At 41.1% G+C, this 22,859-nt stretch overlaps 3 protein-coding genes across 4 annotated transcripts; 1 reads left to right on the top strand and 2 right to left on the bottom strand.

Moving 5' to 3' along the window:
• Nucleotides 1-884: 884 nt before the first annotated feature.
• Nucleotides 885-4,674, bottom strand: LOC136434973 (alpha-2,8-sialyltransferase 8B-like). Of its 2 annotated transcripts, none has more exons than XM_066428112.1 (5): nucleotides 4,509-4,674; nucleotides 3,965-4,165; nucleotides 3,162-3,326; nucleotides 2,388-2,903; nucleotides 885-1,922 (listed from the first exon to the last, which is right to left on the bottom strand). In XM_066428112.1, the coding sequence occupies exons 2-5, from the start codon at nucleotides 4,099-4,101 to the stop codon at nucleotides 1,625-1,627; spliced, it is 1,116 nt and encodes a 371-aa protein (XP_066284209.1). In that variant the 5' UTR covers nucleotides 4,102-4,165; nucleotides 4,509-4,674; the 3' UTR covers nucleotides 885-1,624. The 2 variants fall into 2 exon arrangements, with proteins under 2 accessions (XP_066284209.1, XP_066284208.1); XM_066428111.1 differs by having other exon boundaries at nucleotides 3,965-4,108.
• A 718-nt stretch (nucleotides 4,675-5,392) lies between these two features.
• LOC136434975 (enoyl-CoA hydratase, mitochondrial-like) lies at nucleotides 5,393-7,180 on the bottom strand. Its single transcript, XM_066428114.1, has 2 exons — nucleotides 6,938-7,180; nucleotides 5,393-6,481 (listed from the first exon to the last, which is right to left on the bottom strand). Exons 1-2 carry the CDS (start codon nucleotides 7,151-7,153, stop codon nucleotides 5,810-5,812), a joined length of 888 nt encoding a protein of 295 aa, XP_066284211.1. The 5' UTR covers nucleotides 7,154-7,180; the 3' UTR covers nucleotides 5,393-5,809.
• Nucleotides 7,181-7,230: 50 nt separating this feature from the next.
• LOC136434974 (cytosolic Fe-S cluster assembly factor NUBP2-like) lies at nucleotides 7,231-18,722 on the top strand. The gene is made up of 10 exons (XM_066428113.1): nucleotides 7,231-7,563; nucleotides 8,274-8,337; nucleotides 8,623-8,706; nucleotides 8,928-8,989; nucleotides 10,336-10,439; nucleotides 12,724-12,815; nucleotides 13,435-13,494; nucleotides 14,859-15,064; nucleotides 15,774-15,863; nucleotides 18,240-18,722. The coding sequence occupies exons 1-10, from the start codon at nucleotides 7,507-7,509 to the stop codon at nucleotides 18,354-18,356; spliced, it is 936 nt and encodes a 311-aa protein (XP_066284210.1). The 5' UTR covers nucleotides 7,231-7,506; the 3' UTR covers nucleotides 18,357-18,722.
• Nucleotides 18,723-22,859: the final 4,137 nt, after the last annotated feature.

Here is a 22,859-nt window from a genome sequence, read left to right as displayed (position 1 = left end):
CAATGAGAATTGAACCTGGTGGGGGTCATGCTGTCTAAATTCACATACTAATTTTCCATCCATTTACGTACTGTATTTGAAAACCTCGACCTGGAAAAATATGAGTGGAATCCTCTTCATGGCAACCACCTGTCCATCGTGACCGTTTTTGCTCGGTCCACCGGGTGGTCGCCTTGGGCAGGTTTGACTGTATTTAATTTTGCTGTTAACCGGACCGTGGACGACACATTACGATCCACACGGAAATTTTGCAGTGATGAGAGGACACCGGAACTGTTCTGCTGTCGAGCATGTTCTTTAGAGCTCACACAGACTCGTCGGGAAAATTTTTTCCTGCTGGTGACACTGGCTTTACATGACAGATAACATCGTCACGCTTCTTAGGTACACCCGCATGCATCGCACATGCCCTGGGGCTCTGCTTCTGGCGTCATAGGACAAGCTACAGTACATGTACGTCTAGGGTAGACGTTACAGTGGACATGCACGGCGGAGCTTTGTAGTGCCAACTTAAAATCCTTGAAAACCTTTATTTTACTTGAAAATTTTGGCCCAATCTGGAGACTTTTTTCTTTAGAAAGAACAGGTAGGGTCTAAGCTTTCCTATTCTGGTCAGAATTTGTTGAGTTCACCAGATTAGTTGGCGTAAGAACATATGAGTCACATATGTGAGTAGTTTGGTCAGGCCTGCCCTGAGCGGATGAATACAGCCGAAATCTGGGTCAAATGTAAGGTTTGTTTACTTCCGGGATCTGTACTCGTCGTTCGAGCTGGATAACAGCCTGTACATGTTTTCTTTGCATAGTTATCAAGTATTCCCTTGTGGCTATGTGGTGCAGAATAATTTTTGACATTGAACTTAGGGTAAGTACTTTCACAAGGTGTTGTTTTAGTGCTTCTTATGCTTGTCTCCAAAGAGAAGTTCCACTGTAACAACCGCCCCCATTCCACTAGAGCGGCGACCTCGCTGCGACCGCCCCTCGACTTAAGATTTGACAGAGTACCTAACGAATTTCATAGATTTTAAAAAAAGGATCCTTTTACGTTTTTTACATGTGTGTTTTCTTTTCTTTTCAGGCACACTTTTACGTTATGTATGCTATTCGTATTATGACGTCAAGGATGACACCAAGCCAATTTAGGTCGCAGCGAGATCGCAGCGCGATTGCCGCCTAGTGGAATGGGCTTTAGTAACTGTTTGATTCTATAGGTGATTTGTTGATCTTGCGACAACGTTTTCATGATTTACATTCAGGTTTCCATTTACTGTAAAGGTCATACGGACCTAGCGTCGAGTTGTTTCAACAGTTTGAAAGATAACTTACAGACGATGATGCCACTTCTTAGATATAATGTTATACCGTGGTGCAATAAAGTGATTGATATCTGTGCAGTTGCTATTGTCTATTATCGACAATTGCCGTGACATGTTGACGTTGATAATTCAAGCTGATCTTCATAGTTTCGGTATAATTTCCTGAAATCTTCTTCCCTTAAGAAGAAGAGAAGCAACGCAACTTTAATTTCTTTTTGCAGGATAGATTTGCCAGTAAAGCATATCTGGAGCACATTTGCAAGACATACACGTACATGATGTGACCAAATCAGCGTGCCATAATCGTGTTTACTTCTCCCCGCATGGACCGACTTGTAGCTTCAGCACACCCTGCTTATGGAGATCCCTAAAGAAGTCGTATTCTCGCGCCATGTGGTGATGGCCGCCGGCATTCTGTTCAATAGGTTTGATATAGTCTCCCGGGTAGTAGTGATAGGGGATAGATGTATTCTTTGCATCTTTTTGGAATGGGAAGAAGCCGTACAAGTAAGGGTGGTCACAGAACGTTGTAATCATCAGAACGGTCACCAGGCCCGTGGTAGCACTCCCTCCTCCCATTTTCCTGCCCGCTAATCTCGACGCAAGGCTGGCGGTGAGAGAGATAGAAAAGAGATGAGGACAAGTTTTGCCTATCTGTATCTGAATCTATATATAGCCGGTATAACCGCCCTTCGGCGCAACACACCAGCTTCGCAGGAACGCGGCGCGACAGCAGCTTGTTATATTACGCCGAACGACCTATCACACCTAACCTTTGCATATCTAACGTTAGCTTATGTTACATCCGACGGGCATGCAGAACTGGTGACTGGAGAATGATGTTAGTGATGGTCGCGGCTTATATTCCGTATTTCCTGGTCATATGGAGTATATCATATCTTATGCTACTAGTATCATACGGTATAGAGTGGCAACTGGTATCACATGCAGTATGCATATCAACTACTGGCAAACTAGCAAGTAGTAGAATACTGGAGAATTGGCATTTCAAAACGTTCATTGACATGTTTCATTGTTAAGCAGTTAAACATCTTCAAAAACCAACACTTACGGATTGATGCCTCCGTTCAAAATTCCCCTGGCAGAGTACAAGTTAAAATAGAGATGATACTTTTTCCCCACTCTTTTGATTCCAGGTCTTGATACTTTATCCGTTACCAGGGTAGTGCCACGTATGTCCCTCAGGCGACTCTCGTACACATCCTGGCTTCTGTTTTTCAAACGTGAAGACCTCTTAATCCGTTTGGGCGTGCTGAGGTTGAAGATCGTCATACTGGTTCGTCGACCAACGTCTTTTTCGTATCCTCTAACGACGGGTATATCAATCCTTATGACGTAATCCTTGGAATCAATCTCGGTACCACAGCGACTGCCAAGAAGGATGCCGCTATTGCCAACGACAGCACACGTGTTGTAGTGACCAATGCTGGTGCTGTGGTCTGTCTGGCAGTGGACGTTGGAAACGCTTGTTTCGTTTCCTTCGCATCTGATATTTTTGTGTCGGGCCAAGTTTTTCATCTTAGCCTTCACGAGATGAACATCAGGGTGCAGCTTCTTTGTAGTATTTCTGAAAGATATATAAAAAAGATATGAAAAAATATGGGAAAGTATGACAGTTATAGCTGCAATTTTAATGTATTTCAATTTGTTCGTTTACCCGTTATTACCGTTGAGTATAACTGGGTTTGATAATTTGACTCCAATCAACTATTCATATATAACGTCCATCCATTTTCGAAAGGTATCTAGGACAGAAATGGCTAAGGACTGATCTTAAAACACCGCTAATGGCAGTAATACAAAATACGATGAAAACTGTGCTAACCTCACTTTCGCCATGGCTTCAGGTCTAGATTGCCATGCTGCATCCGGTGCCAGTGATCCAATGTGTATGGTTGGCCGTGAAGGTGTTTCAGCGGGCTGCATTCTGAGTGCGTCTCTGTTGTCCACCCGGTTCAGCGGGGCTTGTGGCATAGGTTGTAAAGAGTCCCTGATCGTAGGGATAAAGGATGTGCACGAAAAGCCTTAATTCGTATCAGTGGACAATCTAAACGTTTTCTCGAATACAATGAAACCCGGTTTCGCATAAGGTCGGCTGAACCGAACATCGAGTAAATCTGTGCTGCATTGTGTTGGAGGAAAGGATAGATTCCTATCACAATAGATAATTATCGTGACATACTTAATAGCCACCCACTTTTCTTACAATGCCTCTACAACCAAACATGTCTAAAGTGACTGTACTCAAGGGATTTGAGGAAATGTTCACAGTAGATAAGCGATCACTCCAGACAAGATTTACAAAACTTTACATTAGACTAGAGGGACAAATAATCTAAGGGCCTACCAACAAGTGGGCACACTTTCTAGTCGAAACTTCCAGGTGGTCTTAATGTAAAGATGGGCGCTTGTACAAATTTCAGCGCATTCACCAACTTTGTGTTGGCGTTACATTTCATCATAGTGAGTTATGGTAAAAGGCTGCAATTTATGCCTCGACACTTCACATAATTTTGTAGTTTGTATCCTGCCATCCTGGTGACATTCTCAACTATTAAAGTAAATAATTTGGTAGCTTTTGTAGACTTAAGATCAGGCATATAAACGAAAACAAATGTATGTTGTTACCTCCACAACAGTGCCTGCAGAAAGTACACCGCTGTAAACACTATCATACAGACAATGAACTTGATCAGTCCTCTGCTCGTCTCGGTTGGAACGTCCTTGTCGTCTTGGCGCCAGCTCACAACTTCCGTCTCCGCCATGGCCACACTTGCAGTACATAACGGGTGTGATCGTTAAAACGCCTACATGACTTTTTCGACAAGCCTATAACAGAGACATTGTCGTTGAAGCACCAACGCGATTTTCTTACAAGCTTATTTCAGACATTTCAGCAAAGACATGTATCATAAAAGACATATATAATGTCGCATTTGTTAACACAAAAGTATGTTGTACATGTATACCGTTATATTTTTATGACATCAAGTTTGATATATGGCTTGTCTACTATATATATATATGTCCAACCACATATATAGTCAAAACAACCCGTTCTAAATAAATAGATCTCGTCGCTCTCATGATCACAAGTTCACATTCTACTTCCAGAATTAAACATGACGATGTTATGTTCATGTAATTGTAAGATAACGTAGAAACTACTCACGTATCAATGCTTGATACGCAAAGGACCGCAAGATTGTCGCTGTTGTTCTCTGAACATTAGATACCGGCAATTCTGTTAAGTTCTGAAAACCTTGTATTCAAAACCGTTTTGTAAATGAAATTTTTATGTAAACAATACATTTGACTAAGTGGGTCAGAACAGTAGAGTGCAGAAAACCGGTTTGAGTTGTTGTTGTGAGTGGACATGGAAGAAACCACCGAAAAGGCGGGGGCCCATGTAGTCATTTTGCTGTTAACCGAATCGTGGACGTGCGGCATACATATTTACCGTATGATTGAGACCGACTGTCCGTAGTTTATGATATTTTCTTGAATTTCCTTATTGTGACACTCAAACAAGAGGCCAAACTTTGGCGGGGTAACTTTATACATTGTAGAACAGCGACCCCTGTCGGAATTGCTTGGTACAAGACGCCATTGAGCGAACATCTGGTTAATCATTAACTTGTAGTATCAACGTTACTGGGTTAGCACTCATGGTACTGCGCTACGTGGCAATCCACAGCTACCACGCTCAGCGTGCGTGGTAGGACAGCCTTGCAATGTACAAGAGAGGTTTTTATCTCATTCTGTTTAACAACACTGGAACATAGCTGACTCAGAAATCCTAATGCCCAACTTAAATTTTCTGCTGTCTGAATCTCCTCATTCAATATATATGACTATGAATTTGTTTGATGCTGCAAAGTGGTTCAATTCCCACACATTCGTTTTGGTAGGCACATTATCATTTTGAATTAAGTTTGCAAGGGGAGTTGTTGACATAACTCAATGATGAAATGTTATTGTTCAAACATGCATCATACATTAGTACTGGAGGCATGGTGCCAGTACTTCTTAGTAAATAAAAGACACACAAGTCTATACACTCAATCCAAGACTGTGTCTAGTTTATTTCATCATCACAAGCTTAAGCCAACCACAGGTAATGTCAAGAATGGTTAACATTACTTACAACCTCTGCTATAACCATATTCATGGCAACACTGTGGTCAAATGAAACCTATGTTGTTGTTGTATCATCAGGGTAAATACATGATTGTCTCTAAACAGTTATCATAGACATACAGAGAACTCTATTGGCAGAAGATTTGACAGCTAAGAGAATTCCTTGTATTCCTTCAATTACATTTTTCATCTAATACACTGTTTGATAGAGACAATTTCTTTGGTCTCCTTACTTTAGGCACATTTATTAGTGATAAATGTCATAGGTGATAGCAGAGATACAACAAACACACTTCTTGAGGAGCAAGTTACCCAGGATATAATTGTATTACTTCAGCTATCTGTGAACTCAGCTTTCCTTTTCTCTACAAAAGCTGCCATGCCTTCCTTCCTGTCATCAGTGGCGAAGGTAGCGTGGAACAGCCTCTTCTCAAAGCGAACCCCCTCCCTCAGGGTCATCTCTTGCGAGGCGTTGACCGCCTCCTTAGCCATGGCCACGACGAGCTTGGAATGACTGGCGATCTTCTCGGCCGTCTTCACGGCCTCACTGACCAGTTGGTCAGGAGGGAGGACCTTGCTGACCAGTCCGGCTGCCTGTGCCTCCTGTGCTGTGATGGGGTCACCGGTCAGCACCATCTCCATGGCCAGGGACTTCCCCACCGCCCGGGTCAGCCTCTGCGTGCCCCCCGCCCCCGGGATGGTTCCCAGGGCGATCTCGGGCTGCCCAAACCGCGCCTTCTCGCTGGCGTAGATGATGTCGCACATCATGGCAATCTCGCAGCCTCCTCCGAGGGCGTAGCCGTTCACGGCAGCGATGACGGGCTTGGTGGTGTCGGCCAGATGCGACCAATGGGAAAGGAAGTTCCCGCCGAAGACCTCCTGGAACTGTCGGACTGACATCTCCTTGATGTCGGCACCTGCTGCGAAGGCCTTCTGACCTGATCCGGTCAGGACGATACAGCCGACTTCCTTATCAGCTTCAAAGTCTATCAGGGCATTCTTGACCTGGACAGAGAAAGTCAACACTGAGCTTGTAGAACTTATAACGTTATATTCCAGCAGAAGTGCATACCAAATATTTAATTATGTTGATATTGATTTTGATACCATATACTTAGTAATTGTATTGTAATCAGATTGGGATTTCATTCATGGGGACCTGCGGTTTTATTCATAGGTACACTAGAAAACTTGCTTTATCACGCAGGTCAATAGTTTACTAGGTCAAAAGGTGACACGTCCCCTAGCTTTGTCACTTTATTTATCCGAATTTTCGGACTACTGGACAGCCCCTTCAGCTCGAGAACTTCCATCAATAATGTCTTTGATATCATGTTATGAATATCGTAGACGTGAAATGCATTGGAAAATCCATTCGCACAAACTATTATACTTTATAGCGTCCACACCATGTCAAAAGGTGACACGCCCCCTACCCGCAGACTGACATAACGCACTTACCTCCTCCATCAAGCCGTCGCACAGCGCGTTCAGCGCCTTCGGGCGGTTCAACTCGATCATTCCGACGTTCTGCTTCTCACCCGCCTTGCTGACATTAATGTACTCAAAGTGATGGCCATGATGACAGGCTCTTGATAACGCTGGCACGGCGAGAAGGGGAGAAACTGCCGATCTGACCTGCAGGAGTTTCTGTACGGTGACTCGTAACGCCGCCATCTTGAGAAAGGGACGAACCAGGTAGATTTAGAAAGGGGGTCATTTTGTAGAGATTTTGGCCAAATGTTGTTTTAGATCTAATCATTCATAAATCTAGTCATAAAAGTTTATTGCAGGTTTATCAAATCTATTCTGCAAATGTTTGTTTGTCAAAACATCGGGTGCAAATTCAATTTTGCGGCCACCTCGAATAGTGTTAATGGTTCATCCCTAGTGACCTTTGTACCCTCTATCTTCTATCTCATGCACAGGCTCGAGTCTATGCACCCCATCAGAAAAGTTTCACAGAATCATATAGGTCTACGCACTAGCGGTATATAATCTTTACAGTTTAATCTGAATTTTGCAACGAGATGGAGAAAACAGAGGGTTCAGAATCCGCAACTGCTACAGGATGCCCGTCAGAGACCGTAAGTTTATAATTTTTGCACTTAGCTGAAGTGGATATCAGTGGTATAAAGGCCACCTTTTACTTTGTTTTCAGAAGTTCATTAGAAATTTCTTGTGCATACAGGCTGTATTCAAACCCTTTGGCTCTAATTACTGCGATTATTTTGTGAACAGACGTCGTTTGAGCTGCAAAACTCAAAACACATGTTAGTCATAATAGAAAACTGACACCACTCACGAGCGCCACTCAGCGGAGTATTGCATCATGACAAGAAACTAGTACCACTCACGACCGCCACCTAGCGGCACATTCTAACAGTAAAGGACTACTATATTAGTATTTTCTGGATTTGAAAAACTTGGAAGGAGGAGTTAAAACGGTAGGAAACTAAAGATTGTATTGATGTTCTGTGTGAATGAAGGGATTACAAGTGCAATGAAATTTAATTTGTGGGAAGCAGATAGAAAGTAAGGGCTGTGAATTAGATTTTATAAGGAATAGGCAATTGTTGATACCAGTCTTATTATTATTACTACCAGTCCACCATATGACAGATTACTAGCAGGTGTGCCTGATGACCAGACAGTGTTATATTTGAGACTTTTTTTATATAAAATGAAACTCTGAAGCGAAATGCTCTCCATCTTTTGATAGTCTTTTGATGGGTTGATGTCTGGTATACAACCTAAGAACGCCTGCAACTCTCTCTGCTGTTCATTGTTCCTATAGGAGTTGGCAGGGAAGGCTAGAATGTGTGAAGGTTGCCCAGGACAGGCACTCTGCAGGCAGCAAGGTGAGTACATGTACAGGTGCTGTAAGCAAATTCTGTTATTAACCACTAAAGATACACATCAAATAATAGGGGAAAGTTTGATTAAGTCTGCTACACGCTATAGATGCCTTTCCACATGTTATGTGTGCATTTCATGTACATTTGTACATCTGCTACAAGTTTGAGGTAGGAGGACATCCAATATGGCTTTGCACACCATCTAAGACTTGAGCTGTGTATGTTGTATTAAATGTTACAGCTGCTAGACTTACCTGTTTATGATTACCACACCTGATGTGTTTCCAGGTGGGCGGGATCCAGACCAGGAAGTCCTGGACACCAGGATGAAAGCCATCAAACACAAGATTCTCATTCTCTCAGGGAAAGGAGGTAATGATGTACAGACTTGATCCTGAGATCCTTAGATTTGTAAAGCTATAGTCAGTGGTTATTGTTGCCCTGTGATTGTTGGACTGATGTGTCATTGATCAATGGTCATAAGATCTTTTTTCACCAAAATTGCAATGATATGGTATCATAGTTTACTAAAAAGTTACAAATTAGTGTGAAAGTTTCACTCATTGAATTTTCACATACATGTATCCACACAGGTGTTGGGAAGTCCAGCGTGGCAGCCTGTTTAAGTATAGCACTGGCAGAATTGTCGCAAAAGGTAAGTTGAACTGCACTGGTAGTGGTAGATGTGCATTTGTACCTGTACAGTGTAGGTATACACACTCACAATAGCAGGCATGGAGGAGTTAGATATTTCTTAACCTCTGGTATTTTTCTACTGCATATAAACAGCTAATACATGATAAAGGTAGCAGACCTTTGACTACCAAAACATTGGCAGATCAGAAAAGGTACTGGAGAAAAGCTGCAATTGTCTTCTGTACATTTAGTCCAAATGGTCTCAATGTATTGTAAAGATCAGACATAACTTTCAATATGCGCAACTTTTATGTGGCACTTTGCTTGCAGTGTGGTGTGCCTAGTCCGGGTATGTGTATACTGTAATAAGTCCCGTACTACTGAGATTAGTCTGAGAATCAGGTCAACTAACTACAGATGTGTAACAATTACTCCATAATGTTACCCACCGGCCTCCTCTCTCTGTCATCATGTTTAAACTATGGAAACAAAAACTGGTATATATGAAGAAAACCCTGACCTTCTTAACATCTCAGACTCTCTTGGTCAACAGCTGACTTGTTGAGAGAAAGAACTGTGCCAGGGCCCAGGAGACGGGAGTGTTTTGGATTAGAGGATGTTTTGTTTAGTTTGGATACAAGAAAGTTGAACATGCTGACATGGTGCTGCTGAAAAGGTTCCAAAAACGCTTGAACTACTAAGTGATGGCAAAAAAAGACAAGAAAATGGATTAAGAATTATCATCTTTTCATACCATAAGTCAGTAGTGTGTTGAAATATAATCCTGGTTTATTTCATGAAGTTTTCTTCATTCTCAAACCACATGTACAACTTCTTTTGTGTTGGAATCATCAGAGTCTATTTGACCATCAAAGTTTTCTATCATCAGATTTGTAAAACTGTTGTCAGTGGTTTTGTGTTAGATGAAGGTCACAAAAGGGATTGCGACAGGTTTGAGCTACTTCATGGTGAATTAAGCTGTTCAGGTTTGATAATTCCATGATAGAATTTCTCCCTGAGTAAACTTACTTGTAGCTGTTAACAGTTAATAAACAGCTGAGCAAGTTGGACCTGGGGAAAGTGTTCCGCAGACCTGGAGCTGTACTCCACATGTACAGCTGTGTTTCAGTTTCAACTATAACCTAAGATGATACACTACTGCTGGTGACCCAATTTACTTAAAGGGGGTAAATTAGGTGATGCCTCCTACATCTTAGGCTCCTATGTTGCATTTTTTCCTATCAAAAGACCTACAGAGGCGGTCAAAATTTTGTTCCTTATTCCTCACTAATTCTGAAAAGACATATATTGGATCATCATCGCTGATTAAATAGATCCTGACAATGTTTCTCCATTGTTGTGCAGGTAGGAGTGGTGGACCTCGATATCTGTGGACCCAGCATCCCCAAACTGCTGGCAGTAGAGGGGAGGGAGGTCATCAACTCACAGTGGGGGTGGAAACCTCTGATGTAAGAGCCTGGACACTTACTGTCATTTTACATTACTGTAACTGATTGGCTGCACTCCCACTCTAACTGTTTAAACCTTTTCCTGCTATGGCAGCCCTTTGGCACCAAATTTGTATTGATTATTGGAATAAGCAGCAAGGAGAGGGTTAATCATGTAGGTTGTACCAAGGACATTATATTTCAGGCCCATCAAAGACAAACATCCAGGATCAGCCAATGGTCTGAATCTTGTGAGAAAAGTATTTAATCAAAACTTCAGAAGTGCCACAGATCCTCAAGTCCAGACCTGCCATGAATTCTAATGGGTGCTGATAACTGAAGGTCAGAAAGCCAAGTTCACTCTAAACATCTACATACATTGTATTACATATTAAGTTTCCAGACTCTCCACAGATCCTGGATACCTCCAGGACTAACCTTAGTAACTCCACGGATCCCCTGCTGGTGGTACAGGATGTTAGGGTCTCCCCTACTGGACTCTGTCCAACAGTCACTGGTTCTCCTGGTCTAAACATTGGCCCTACCTGAAGTCTACAGATTCAAGAGATTAGCTGTATAGAGAACACTTGCCAAGCCTGCCAGAAAACTCTGCTACAGTACTAGTAGAGCCTCAAATTTCTTCTCTCCAGAATTGAACCTGACTCCCTTGCAGTTAGTTATCTTAATGCATAGAAGTTGCCCCTCTCATTCATGCATCAACGTTTGTATGTTTTATGATATTAACTGTTGTGTTTTACACTGAGTATATGTAGTAAGAAACCTCTGATCCAGAATGCATTTTAGGGATTGAAAACAGGTCTGTATACATACTGGAAATAACAGTTTAATTGAGACAGTGATTACTGTCAGATTTAAAGCTGTACATCTTGTGGTTTCCGGTACTGAGAGTGCATGTAGCCACTGCGTCCAAAAACAGTCCTAATACTTAAAAACAAACCTTGATCCCCAGGATGTACATGTACTGTGGAAGTCCTTAGAGCGGTTTAGTTGGTAAGCAGGCCAAGGGATTCAGATAAAACAATTAAAGGCAGAAGTCTATGTTAGTCATGACTTAAGAAGCGCAAAGAAGTGTGATTAAAGATAATGTTAAACCACTTTCTAATGGAGTGTTTAGATAATCTTAAAATTTGGGACCACATACATGTAATCATGCCCTGTTGGGAGTAATGCATACATCAAACTCTATATTATAAAGTTGATTCAACTTTGCACAAAATTAGTACATGTTAAGCAGTTCTGTTTTGCCTGGCAAGTCTTTCTCTCCCTTTCGCTTCCTTCTTGTGTGTTCACATTCCTAATGACAATCACACAGACTCACATTCAGCTATTCCAGAAGTGCACCAGCCCTGCAAGCACTAGATAGAGGGCTTAAAGCATAAAACAACCCGACATGAGGAATATCCTGACCTCACGAGGTCAACACCCTTGGCTTTGAGCTTGTTCATTACTTTAACATCTGTTTTAAATCATATGAATACATAGTGCAGGTTATTACATATGACAGGACTGGTCAAATCATGACATGTTGTTTATATGCCTCCCAACTCCAGCAAGGTGGGAGTGCAAAGGGTAGGGAAAAATCGAAGGAAAGAGACTTTGATGAGCAAGTACAGAACTATGATTAGTATGAATATAGATATTATGTTATATTCTGACATGTAAAATATGAGTACTACTAGTTAGGTGCAATGTATGTGTGTATAAATGCTATCAAAAATAACATCTGCTACTTATTTTCTTCAAAATGTTTTTTCTCTTGGAAGTGTGCTATTTATCCATATATATGCATTGTTTTTTCTTCACTCCTTTCTGATGCCCACTCTGGACACACTTTCTGTTTCTTGTCTTAAATGCCATGCCTAATCCCTTGGATTATCTTACACAAGGGTTTTGATAAGTAATCTTCACATGTGGTGGGCTCAGATACTGCCTGTGATTAGTTTAAGACAGGTGGTAACTGTGGCTCTTCTTAAGTAGGGGCAGGTTCTTGAAGGGTATTGGATATGTCTCAGCTGTGAAGGAAAACGTTATTTGGTGCTGACAAGAACATTTGACGTTTCAGGTATGGACTAAATGTATGCCTGTTTAGTGGATTGATGACAATTTGTGTCATAGGTTATAGTTGTTTGGAATTTCAAAATGAATCCACTCTATTGCTTTGTATGTTTGTATCATACCAAAGGCAGCCCTGTAAAGATTCTGCAATGTTGGAAATTATTGGAATTGTTTGAAATGTAAGATCAAATTCTTTTTCTAATGAGATAAATGAAATGTTTTTTTACAGATCCCCCCATCATGATGTAAAGGTCATGTCTGTAGGGTCACTGTTGGAACAGTCTGACAATGCAGTCATATGGAGAGGACCAAGGAAAACAGGTCTGTACTTTATAGTTTCTTCAATTGTGATTATGATAGATACTGCTCAGCAGAAATATTTAAGCTAGGGATTTATGAACTTTCTTCAGGTTATTCAGGTTTCTGGAAGATATCTGCAGTGGAATTCTTCCAGAAATGTCTCCCATTCCAGATGCCACATGTTGGGACGTGCGAGGCTTTGTTACTACACAGATGTCTGCAGATGGTCCCTCATAATCTCCAAGCAGACATCGGGGGTGAAATTCATGAAATTTTCTGACAGACCGGGTTTTTCTGACATTCATGGTAAAGGACTGCATAAAAACTGGACCAATCAGATAACTTCAGGATTTCCCTCCTAACATCTGCTTGGAGATTATGAGGTCAAGGTTTGTTTTACTTAGAAAATATATATTAGCATGAAGGTTCATCTGTGTACTTGGTAAAAAAAATTGGTAAGTCCCAATTTCTTCTCAATCTTATGTTGGTCATATTAAGTTTAGTCTTAGTTCATAAAGTATTCGTTTCACATTTATTGTTATTACTCAGGAACATACTTTGTTATATTGACAATGTGCAAATTTTCATGTACTTGTGTCTACTGTGACATTTACAATACCCCTGTTTTCCTCACTTCCAGCCCTGATCAAAAGATTTCTCAAAGACACATACTGGGGACGTCTGGATGTTCTCATCTGTGGTGAGATACAATTTTTTTTACCTTCTTCCCATTCAATCAAATTGCATTTGGATTCTGTTTACCAAACAGGCAAAACAACAACAACCATATCCATACAGTCTATCTGTCTAAGTATAAACAAACTTAAGGTAGACAATTTGAAAACCTCTGTGTCATGTTATACCTAACCCTTCATGGTCCCTTCATCTGTAACACAGCACAGTTTTCTCACAAGTGAACTGTGAAAAAGTGCTGACTTGGTATGTTAGGATTCCAGTTGAGATTTCTATCAAACATACCTTTGTCCACCAAAAAGTGTACCCAACAGTATAGATGTCATCCTACACAACCCTCACTATGCATATAACAGTCATTGTTTTTGCAACAACAGTATTTCTGTATACCTGCCAGTGCTGCATTATAATCTATATGTACATGATTCAGCAAAAAAAAAGTTCAGATTAAAATTTACTGTTTATTACAAAACAGTGGAAACTGAAACAGACCTAATGGCTGTCTGTGTACTCTGATGGTTCAGAAAAAGTAATTACATGTAGTTTGAAAAGACTTCTGCATTGCATTACATTTCATGTTTACATCCAACACTAGGACTCCATCATTGTCACTTGGTATTACTTAGGAAGGAGCGTATGTTTATTTGATAGTAATCTAATCCTTAAGTAACCAAATATAACCTTGGATTTTCGGACATAGCCTATCTTTTTGGGGCAATCCTGGATAAGAGTTTTGGTTAGTGGGGCAACCCAGATTTAGTGCCAGGTCAATGTTTGGTACATCTGCAATGTAAACACACTCAGTCTGACATATCATTGGGAATCCTATCTTCTCACTGCTAATTTAAAGCATTCAGGACAAACAGGTGTTTCACAGGCATTCTTTCTAAGTTAAAAGTCATGCTTAATTGCCTTATCCAGTTTGCTTCGTTGAAGTAAAAACAAATCTATTTTCAAGACAGACTGTCTTTTTGTGATACCACTCAGATGCACAAAGACCAACTTTGACCAACCTTGATGCACACAGCACAAACACTGGGTTACTTGGATCAGTGTAATGTTTTACCCCTAACAACTTCATTTCAAATTGCAGCATCCTTTTGCTTTGAAACCTTACCACTTCGAGTACTGAGTAACTACATGTATTTCTATTTCGCAGAATGGATAGGCATGGCACTAACTGAAATACTAAGAAAAACAGAAAACCGAGAATGGTGGAGAAAACTGGTTGCCTGGTTCTCTGTGGTGCCCCAATGGTGAAAAGTTAGACTAAGGGATAGATGAGATGAAATGAGAGATCAGAGGTTTATTTTATTTTTTTTTAATGAATGAATGAATGATTGTCTGAAACTTTTACCCTCTCTTCCTCAGACACTCCACCTGGCACAAGTGATGAACACCTGACCGTCGTCAAGGCCATGAAAAGCACCAACCCCGATGGGGCCGTCATTGTGACCACGCCCCAGGAGGTTGCCATAGCAACCATCAGGAAGGAGCTGAACTTCTGCAGGAAGATTGGTGTGCGTGTGATCGGCATCGTGGAGAACATGAGTGGATATGTCTGTCCATGTTGTCAGGTAACAGTAAATCCATTTGACATTGCAGTCGGTGATTTTAGTGGTTTGGGGAAACGGAATTTAATTCTAATGGTGGGAACAAATTTCTAGTCTCAGCAGGTGTGAGTGATCAAATATTTACGGTTATGAAATTCTAATGGTTAAATAGTGACCATGAAAGTTGCTAAAATTAAAGTTCCGTTATCAAATCTAGAATTACAGTAAATAATGTTAATGATACGGACTGTACACTTGTTTCGAAATAAAGTTGATTGGTTAGGCTGTTGTTCAACCTTTCTTAATGGCCATACATGTATTTATCTTTATTTGTCAAGCACGGAGGACAGCGTACTAACACCAATTGATAGTTGCAGTGGCCTTTGGTATTTGCAAGACTTAATTGTCTTCACTTTTTACTGATATTGTAACATTCAACTTGTCAGTTGAAAGGGCAAGCTTCCCACTTTAACATGTTATCTGGATTTCAGTCTTAACATTCATATTAACTGTTATAGTCTTAGATATGTGACAGTAGATTTAATTGGATTTTCTAGATTCCTTGTGTCTTTTCGAGTCAAAGGTGACGGGAGATAGTTATAATATTTCATTGGTTTTGGAGTCTCACCCTTCAGTTTCAATTATGTAAAATCATTCTGTGTACCGATTGTCGAAGGTCAAGGACATTATGGACATCTAACTCAATTTTACATATCGTGCTGTTATTTTGCAGGAAAGGACGGACATCTTTTCCTCTGGTGCTGGAGAGAGGCTAGCTATAGAGTACAGTGTCCCGTTTCTGGGTAGAATACCCATCGACCAGGTATGTATGTGTGAAAGATCACATGATTTGAGACGACTGGTAGTACTTCTACATGAGGATATATGTTGAATTGTGGTTAACGGTATGTACTGGCTTTAAACTGCCATCCTATAGAAAAGAAATCTACAACATTTGTACTATTGGTGTGGCAGTACAATGTGAATGGAATAGACTGTTCAAATGCAATTCTGAAACTATGGCATCTTATAGGATCTTCTCTATTCACTTTGGCTGGTACTGACTTGTACATCCTCCCATACCGATCATTTCTGGTCATCCCTGGACTGTGTCCTGTGCCGTCCACCTGTCTCCTCCAACTGTCCTTATCTCCTGTCAATCATCAGCTTGTCCAGCTAATCGCATGACACCTGCAGGGGATTAACAGCCTCTCCTGTCAGTCTCCATTAAGCCCATCTCTTCTGACCTTTGTAACCTCAGAGATCAACTAATTTTTTTTGCCAAACCAGACATGTACAGTAAAAGACTTGAAAAGTCATTATGTTTAAAATCAATTTTTCCTCTGAATCCAATCACAAAATAAGAATGGCAGGGGAAGATTTGCCTGGTTGCTTCCAGAGTGATTAATGTAGTATGTGTATGCCCAATAAATATCTTTCCTCTGGTTAAGGAATTCAGTGCTATTGGTATGCGCTAAATAATGTGATCTTTAGTCATTAAGAATTCAATTAATCATGTACATTGTATTTTAGATTTTCCAATTGAATCAGAATTTGGCCTTCAAATAATCTATGTATATAAACAAATTTGTGAGTAATTTGATTATCCAAGCTCAACAAATTTTGCCAACCACAAAGAGAGAATATCTGTGGCTATTTAATTAGGCTTATCTCAAAGAGTCTATTGTAATGGGAAAAAGGATTTCACTGTGATGACTCTCAGATTCCAGACATCTCCCTTGGGTGGTACGTTATAGTTTCCACCTGGAGATGTCCTGAGAAGGCCTGCTCCAGGTGACACCTCTTCACTCTCCTAACTAGCCACATCTATCTTGGTTATCTGTGGAGTCACAGTCTGCTGATGTACTGTCCATACATGTTGGCAATGTAGATTTTTCAGTTTGTTCTTTCACATGTTTTCTTTGTCTTTGGAAGACTTTGCTTATTAGTATCTCCTTTCTGATATTCTTTTGTAAGATATGGCATACCTACAGTCCTATGGTCGCACATGGGGCAATGGTCGTGTTGAGGTCACCTGAGTTAGCGCTGAATGGCAGCCGCTCCAGACCCTTGTGAATGTGATCTAGCCCCGCCAATTGTGCGCTCCTCGCAATTCAGCCCCTGGCTGTGAAGAGAGAGTAGACGGCCTACCGGTATACCCAATAATAATTTGCTCATTTTGCAGCTTTGTACCATTTACAGTTATGTATCATTGCAATCTTTTCTTTGTTGGAAACTACAAAAGTTGATGTGTGTGCGGATGTCATCCATATAATCAAGTCAGTATGGCCTTACATGTATGTCAGGACCTACTGATGTACAGGTTTCCCAACAACTGGTGACCAGGAGGTGGTGCTCAACACTGAGCCGGATAGATCCAGATTTGTCAGACAAATTTGAGGGATTAAGAGAGCCCGCTGGGATGTGCTATGCATGTTGTGTAAGGGTTGGGGGATCCATCATCAACATGCTGTAGATGATTTGTACATGATGTAAGGGTACCGGGAGTTATAGGATGTCATGTGGACAACTTTGTGCAGTCATCATAATGCTTGCTTGATGTTGTGGTAACAAGTCATAGCTCCCAACCTTTGTTTATCTATAGATATTGTCAAATTGCTGGAAATTGGGGCTTGATTAAAGTCACATTCCTATTAGTAAACAGGTGAAGAAAATCATTTTTTCACTCATCCCACCCCTTGGCAAGCAGTGATGTTGTATGTTGCAGTATCCAGTATCCTTTCTGTAGTCCTACGCAACAGTTAATGACAACCAAAGGTCTAAGTGAGGTATTTCTAACCAAGGCCAAACCCCAATCCAAATAAAACTGTCCTTGTTTGTACAGACAGGAGGCACATTTGTACAGGGGCTGATGATTAGCGTCTGCTAGTCTGGCTGGCCTTACATGCATTTATGCATGTAGAACCACTTATACATGCTTACATGTGGTTTACCGGTATGTGAGAAATTATGACCGCAAGTTTCTGTCTTAATGAAGACATAACAGTTATCAACTTTTTATGATACAAAAATAGTAGAATACTAAGTATAGAGAAAAGATAATTCTTAATTGATAATCACCTACTGAAAATACCGTCTATAATGATGAGACAAAAGTTGTAATGTCGCTATTGTGACCCTGTCTTGTTATATTTACAGTACCTGGTACAGTGTTCTTACATGTGTTGTCTTATTACAGCACCTGGTACAGTGTTGTGAGGAAGGCAGCAGCATCTTCCAGTCTCATCCCCAGTCTCCTGCCACATCAGCCCTTCTACAGGTGGCACAGGCAGTCATGCAGGAAATCACAAGATGACAGGCAGATGTACAGAACATTCCAGTAGTTTTATAACAAATATTAGCTGTATTTTTGTCACTTAAGGTAAGCTTACTTAATGTATTATAAGATGCACGGTATCTAAATGACCAAGCTATGATTAATTGATACTTGACCTGTAGTTAAGGTAAAACATTTGTTGTGCAATGTTTTTATCAAGGTAATTCCTGAAATTTGTTCCTTAAACAAAATTGACATCCTTTAATACCACCAGTAGGTATTGATCGCAACACTGTCGAATTGTCAGAAATACATTATATTTTTTACTGTATCAAAGTAATACTATAAAGTATATCAATTGTCCTTTGAGACTAACAAATAGATTAAAATGAAACATCACAGTCATCGTGAGCCTGCTCTTTCCAACATTATTGTTGTTACTAGTGACATGTAGATTGTGCTGCTCCGAGTAGAATGAAACTGACAGTCAATTTGCTGAGTGTTTTCACTCCTTTGAGACATTTCAAAGAGTTATAGCATACATGGAAGATCACCATGTACAGGTTTTGGTGCCTGGCCAAGATGTACCCAAAATAGTCAAACATGTTAGAGGTGCAATCACTCAAGTTCACAGTGGTAGGTGACACTATTTATATGATGTTATGATGTGGTTTTAGCACATGCTAATTACTACTTAACACATGTAGACAGAAAAAAATCTAAAAGAGTGTTTGGACAAGCAAGAATACTGTGAATTTTTGCATTTTAGAAGACCCTACTTTCTCTGAGGCACTCTGACAAAATGTTGGCTTTTGTTTCTTCAAATGAAATTGTTTGGGAGTTGTAGCCGTTTACATATCTGGGTGAATGGGGTTAATAAGAAATGTGCACTTCTGGCCTTTAGAGATGTTCACTGTCTTGCCTTCACCACCCAACCCTTCCCCGAGGATCTTGTGGTTGTTAGTGGTCAGATTCCTGGTAATGGGCCAAGGTCCTTATACTTCCAGGTGCTTTAGGGCAGGGACTGTATGCAGACTGAACCTGGGGAGACTCCATGAACTCCTACAATACAAGGTATGGTCATAACATTTCATTCAGAAATCATTGTCCATACTCATTGATACAACTTTCGATAACCGTTTGATGTTATACCTAGATGCTGGGATTCTAGATCTATCATAGGGCTGCACCCAGCCTGCTTTAAGTATGGTAAGCATGTCATACTCGGGAGCATTCCTTTCCAGCATTCCTGGTTGGATTTGGGTTACTAGTTGTGTGACTAGAAAGAATTTTTTTTTGTCAAGAGGAGATAAGCCACCAGTGTGTGTTGACAAAGTGCCAAGATGACGAGGATGTGTATTCTGGTAAAGGTGGAAGCGGGGTGCATGTGATGTTGGTAGGACACCAGGATCTTACTCAGGTTTGTACAAAGTTTACTACAAACATAGTTTCATGGAATGGGACTAACCAGGGTGCCAGTCCGTTGCTTCCACATGTTACGGAAGCGACCAAGAGGGCGAACTAACGCTAAAGAAACTGGCAAACACACAAGCAGGTTCTGGAATATATGTTTTATATTGCTGACGTCTAGGTACTGGAATATTTTGGTGATTGAGGTTGATCTCAGTTGTTTGTACCACGTGACCATCAACTTTGGTCAAAGGCATGTGAGTGCTTGTTTACGTTTTAACTAACGCGTGCTTGACAGAAATGAAATTACAAGCAAGGTGGAAGGGTCAAAAGGGGGAGGCACTGTTCAGAAAACTCCAATATCACGGCTGGGTGAAATTACCATTCCCAAACATCTGTATCTCATAAACCTTCAACACGCCCATCAACACTACCGGAACCAGCAAAACAATTCTTGGGAAATGTCCATGTATGTAGATCTCAAGTCATAAATCTTAAGATGATCATAGGTGTTACTTTATTTAATCACAGCAGGGCAGAATAAACTATCAGAGGCTTATGTCTTTGATCCGTAGTCCAGTTGAATACACGTCTTAAAGTTTATTTATCAGCTTTGTAATGTGTATCATTCCTCCCCTCCCATAACGGAAGATGCATGATCCAGTTCAAAGGTACTATGACTAGGATTGATGCATTTCGCTGTTGTACAGATGATAAACTATCCATTTCTCCAAACTAACATCCCCTTCACTTGCAGTCAAAACAAACCGTTTCTCTACGGAAACAGGTCGAAATATGTGCTCACATAGCAGTTTTCAAGTCATCCGCTCCACAGATAAGTAGAAACATAGTTACATATTAGGCGTATGCCGTAAGGCACAGGATGATTTGAAACCTCCACCATCGATAAGAATCATGTTTTGAACATTGCAACGTCCATCCAGTGTAACCGTATGTATTTATCTGACATTTCAAATTGAAGGGCAACTGCCCCTCCAATGTTGGAGGGTGAAACGAAGTTCACGGTTTGGTCGCATTTTTATCCAGTCCAATGAAAACGCACGACAAGTTGCCCTCTATTCATCCGTGAATTGCCAGTAGTACTACCGGTTGACATTTCAAGGCATATGTTAATTTTGTCAATCAGAAGGCTTTGACCCCTTACCGTTTAATTTTGTCTATCAAAAAGCTGTGGTTCGGTACGCTTTACAAATTTACTTGCGAGAGGTCTCACAGCTCAGAATAAGACAGAACGTTACGCCCAGTCACATTAAACATACAGTATATTCTTAATACGTTATCCCACCCACCGACCTTTCCATGGTGCATAACCACAGCACTGTCCACCTTTGTCACCTGTAATTGTAACTAAATGTACAAATGGGCTCGTAGCTGCGATCCCACTAATTAGTTCATCCATCTTCTTCTGCTAAATGGTGGACCTCTGCGCCCCTTTGCTATAACTCTAATCCTACATAACCCCCTGGTCTTTGCCGCAAGATATTTGTACTGATCTATGGGGCCACATCACTGGCCCGACAGGTGTTTCGAATCTTCCACTATCATGACTATCGCGACTTTGTCCTCTATGCACTTGACGTCGACCGTAAGTGTTGTAATAAGTCAACTTAATTAAGGACCCTGGTATATCCCTCTTGCGACCGTTGTACGTGTTGTAGTTTGTGGAGAAAAAGTTTAAAGTAACCTTCCAAACGCCAAACCAATGAAAACACGCGGAATGAGAGAAAGACATGGTCCGAGCAAATAAGACTTATGAGTAGGCCGTTTCGTTATGCGATCCCCTCGCAAATCTTCGGCTTACGTGGTGAAACAAGACGTTTTCTCTAACGGTTTTGAAGTATTTATGACCGTTCCGTCAGGTAAGATGACTAGCCCCATGTCTCAGAACCTCAATCCTCCGTGTCTGCAATGCATTATCTCTAATGACCAGGTTTCGTGCCGAAAACAAACTTCTCAACCATCCTGGGGTCCCCATCGCGACTTGCCCGCAGACAACCTTTTTACCCTCCTGACTTTAGACTTTTGCCGCGTCTGCAGACACTTCATATATTTCCTTCCCACTCCTGGTCCTAATTTTTAAGGTCAAGTTCAAGGGTTGATCCAACCGTTAACAGAATGTGGGTCATTAGTAGGCGACTCTGTCAGCCCGCGTAGACTCTTTTCTATTGGTATTACTGCCATGTCGCCTTTCATAGATGGTACGTTTTTGTTAAGCTTATAAGTGCATACAGAATGACATGGTCCAATCAGTATAGATTCAGAGGGGAAAGCATCGTATGGGAACTTGAAGAACGCCTCAGGTACAATCAAAGTCCCACTATATTATCTACGTTTACATTCCTTGTGAGGGGTGTGCCATCACTTTGTCCTAGCCTCCGTTGTCTTTCGTTATATTAAGATATAAGCAGTGTCAACAGTTCATTATAACTCTCAGCAACGCAAGACTTATTCTTTTAACACTTTCTTGAGACGATACTTTAGCCTGTGAGCTAATTACTATATAATAGCTTCATGTAACAAGATCCAAAGGTATATGTTTGAAAGTGTCCATCTTTGGGGCGGAGGCACTGTTCGGTACGGAGCAGATGATTCTCGACATTTGTGGTGTTCGCAGTTTTGTTGACACTCCGGTAAATCTGTGGATAGGACAGCCTCCTCTCGCTATGTTTGCCGGGTTGCGACCTCTCCTTTTGATCCATCACTGGACACAGAAAAAAGACCCAGAGCCATCAAAAAGAGCTGTCCATCCAATTTGGAGGGTTGAGCGAAGGTCATGTTTTGGTCGCATTTTGCTCCGGTTCAATGGCAACTTTACGAACTGGTATTGCCCTCCTATTCGTCATTTCTTCCTAGCCTCTACCAGGCTCCACATGTAGAAATTGGCAAAACAGACAGATAACATGGTATAAAGGAGTTAGCTGGCCAAAGACTTCAGTTTGCGACCTAGGGACTGAACTACCGGTCAGCTAACTCCTCTGGCGTGCTCTATTTGACTTACCAATTTCTTTCCTGCGGCCCGTAGAGCCTGGTAGAGGCTAATTTCTTCCCACGTAATGTACTATTCTCACAGTCGAGTAAACTAACGCTACCACCATTATTCCTTCCTCTTGT

Source organism: Branchiostoma lanceolatum, chromosome 5 (genome assembly GCF_035083965.1).
Source record: "Branchiostoma lanceolatum isolate klBraLanc5 chromosome 5, klBraLanc5.hap2, whole genome shotgun sequence".
NCBI classification, from domain to species: Eukaryota; Metazoa; Chordata; class Leptocardii; order Amphioxiformes; family Branchiostomatidae; genus Branchiostoma; species Branchiostoma lanceolatum.
This window is presented reverse-complemented; position numbering and strand designations above follow the sequence as displayed.

Excerpts from the sequence above, each read along its gene's own strand:
- LOC136434973 (XM_066428112.1), bottom strand. The coding sequence starts at position 4,101 with ATGGCGGAGACGGAAGTTGTGAGCTGGCGCCAAGACGACAAGGACGTT. Across the intron at positions 2,904-3,161 it reads GAAGCCATGGCGAAAGTGAG|AAATACTACAAAGAAGCTGC; the intron begins GTTAGCACAGTT and ends TATATCTTTCAG. Across the intron at positions 1,923-2,387 it reads TTGAACGGAGGCATCAATCC|CCTTGCGTCGAGATTAGCGG; the intron begins GTAAGTGTTGGT and ends TCTCACCGCCAG.
- LOC136434975 (XM_066428114.1), bottom strand. The coding sequence starts at position 7,153 with ATGGCGGCGTTACGAGTCACCGTACAGAAACTCCTGCAGGTCAGATCG. Across the intron at positions 6,482-6,937 it reads GCGACGGCTTGATGGAGGAG|GTCAAGAATGCCCTGATAGA; the intron begins GTAAGTGCGTTA and ends TTCTCTGTCCAG.
- LOC136434974 (XM_066428113.1), top strand. The coding sequence starts at position 7,507 with ATGGAGAAAACAGAGGGTTCAGAATCCGCAACTGCTACAGGATGCCCG. Across the intron at positions 7,564-8,273 it reads CAGGATGCCCGTCAGAGACC|GAGTTGGCAGGGAAGGCTAG; the intron begins GTAAGTTTATAA and ends TTGTTCCTATAG. Across the intron at positions 15,065-15,773 it reads ATGTCTGTCCATGTTGTCAG|GAAAGGACGGACATCTTTTC; the intron begins GTAACAGTAAAT and ends GTTATTTTGCAG.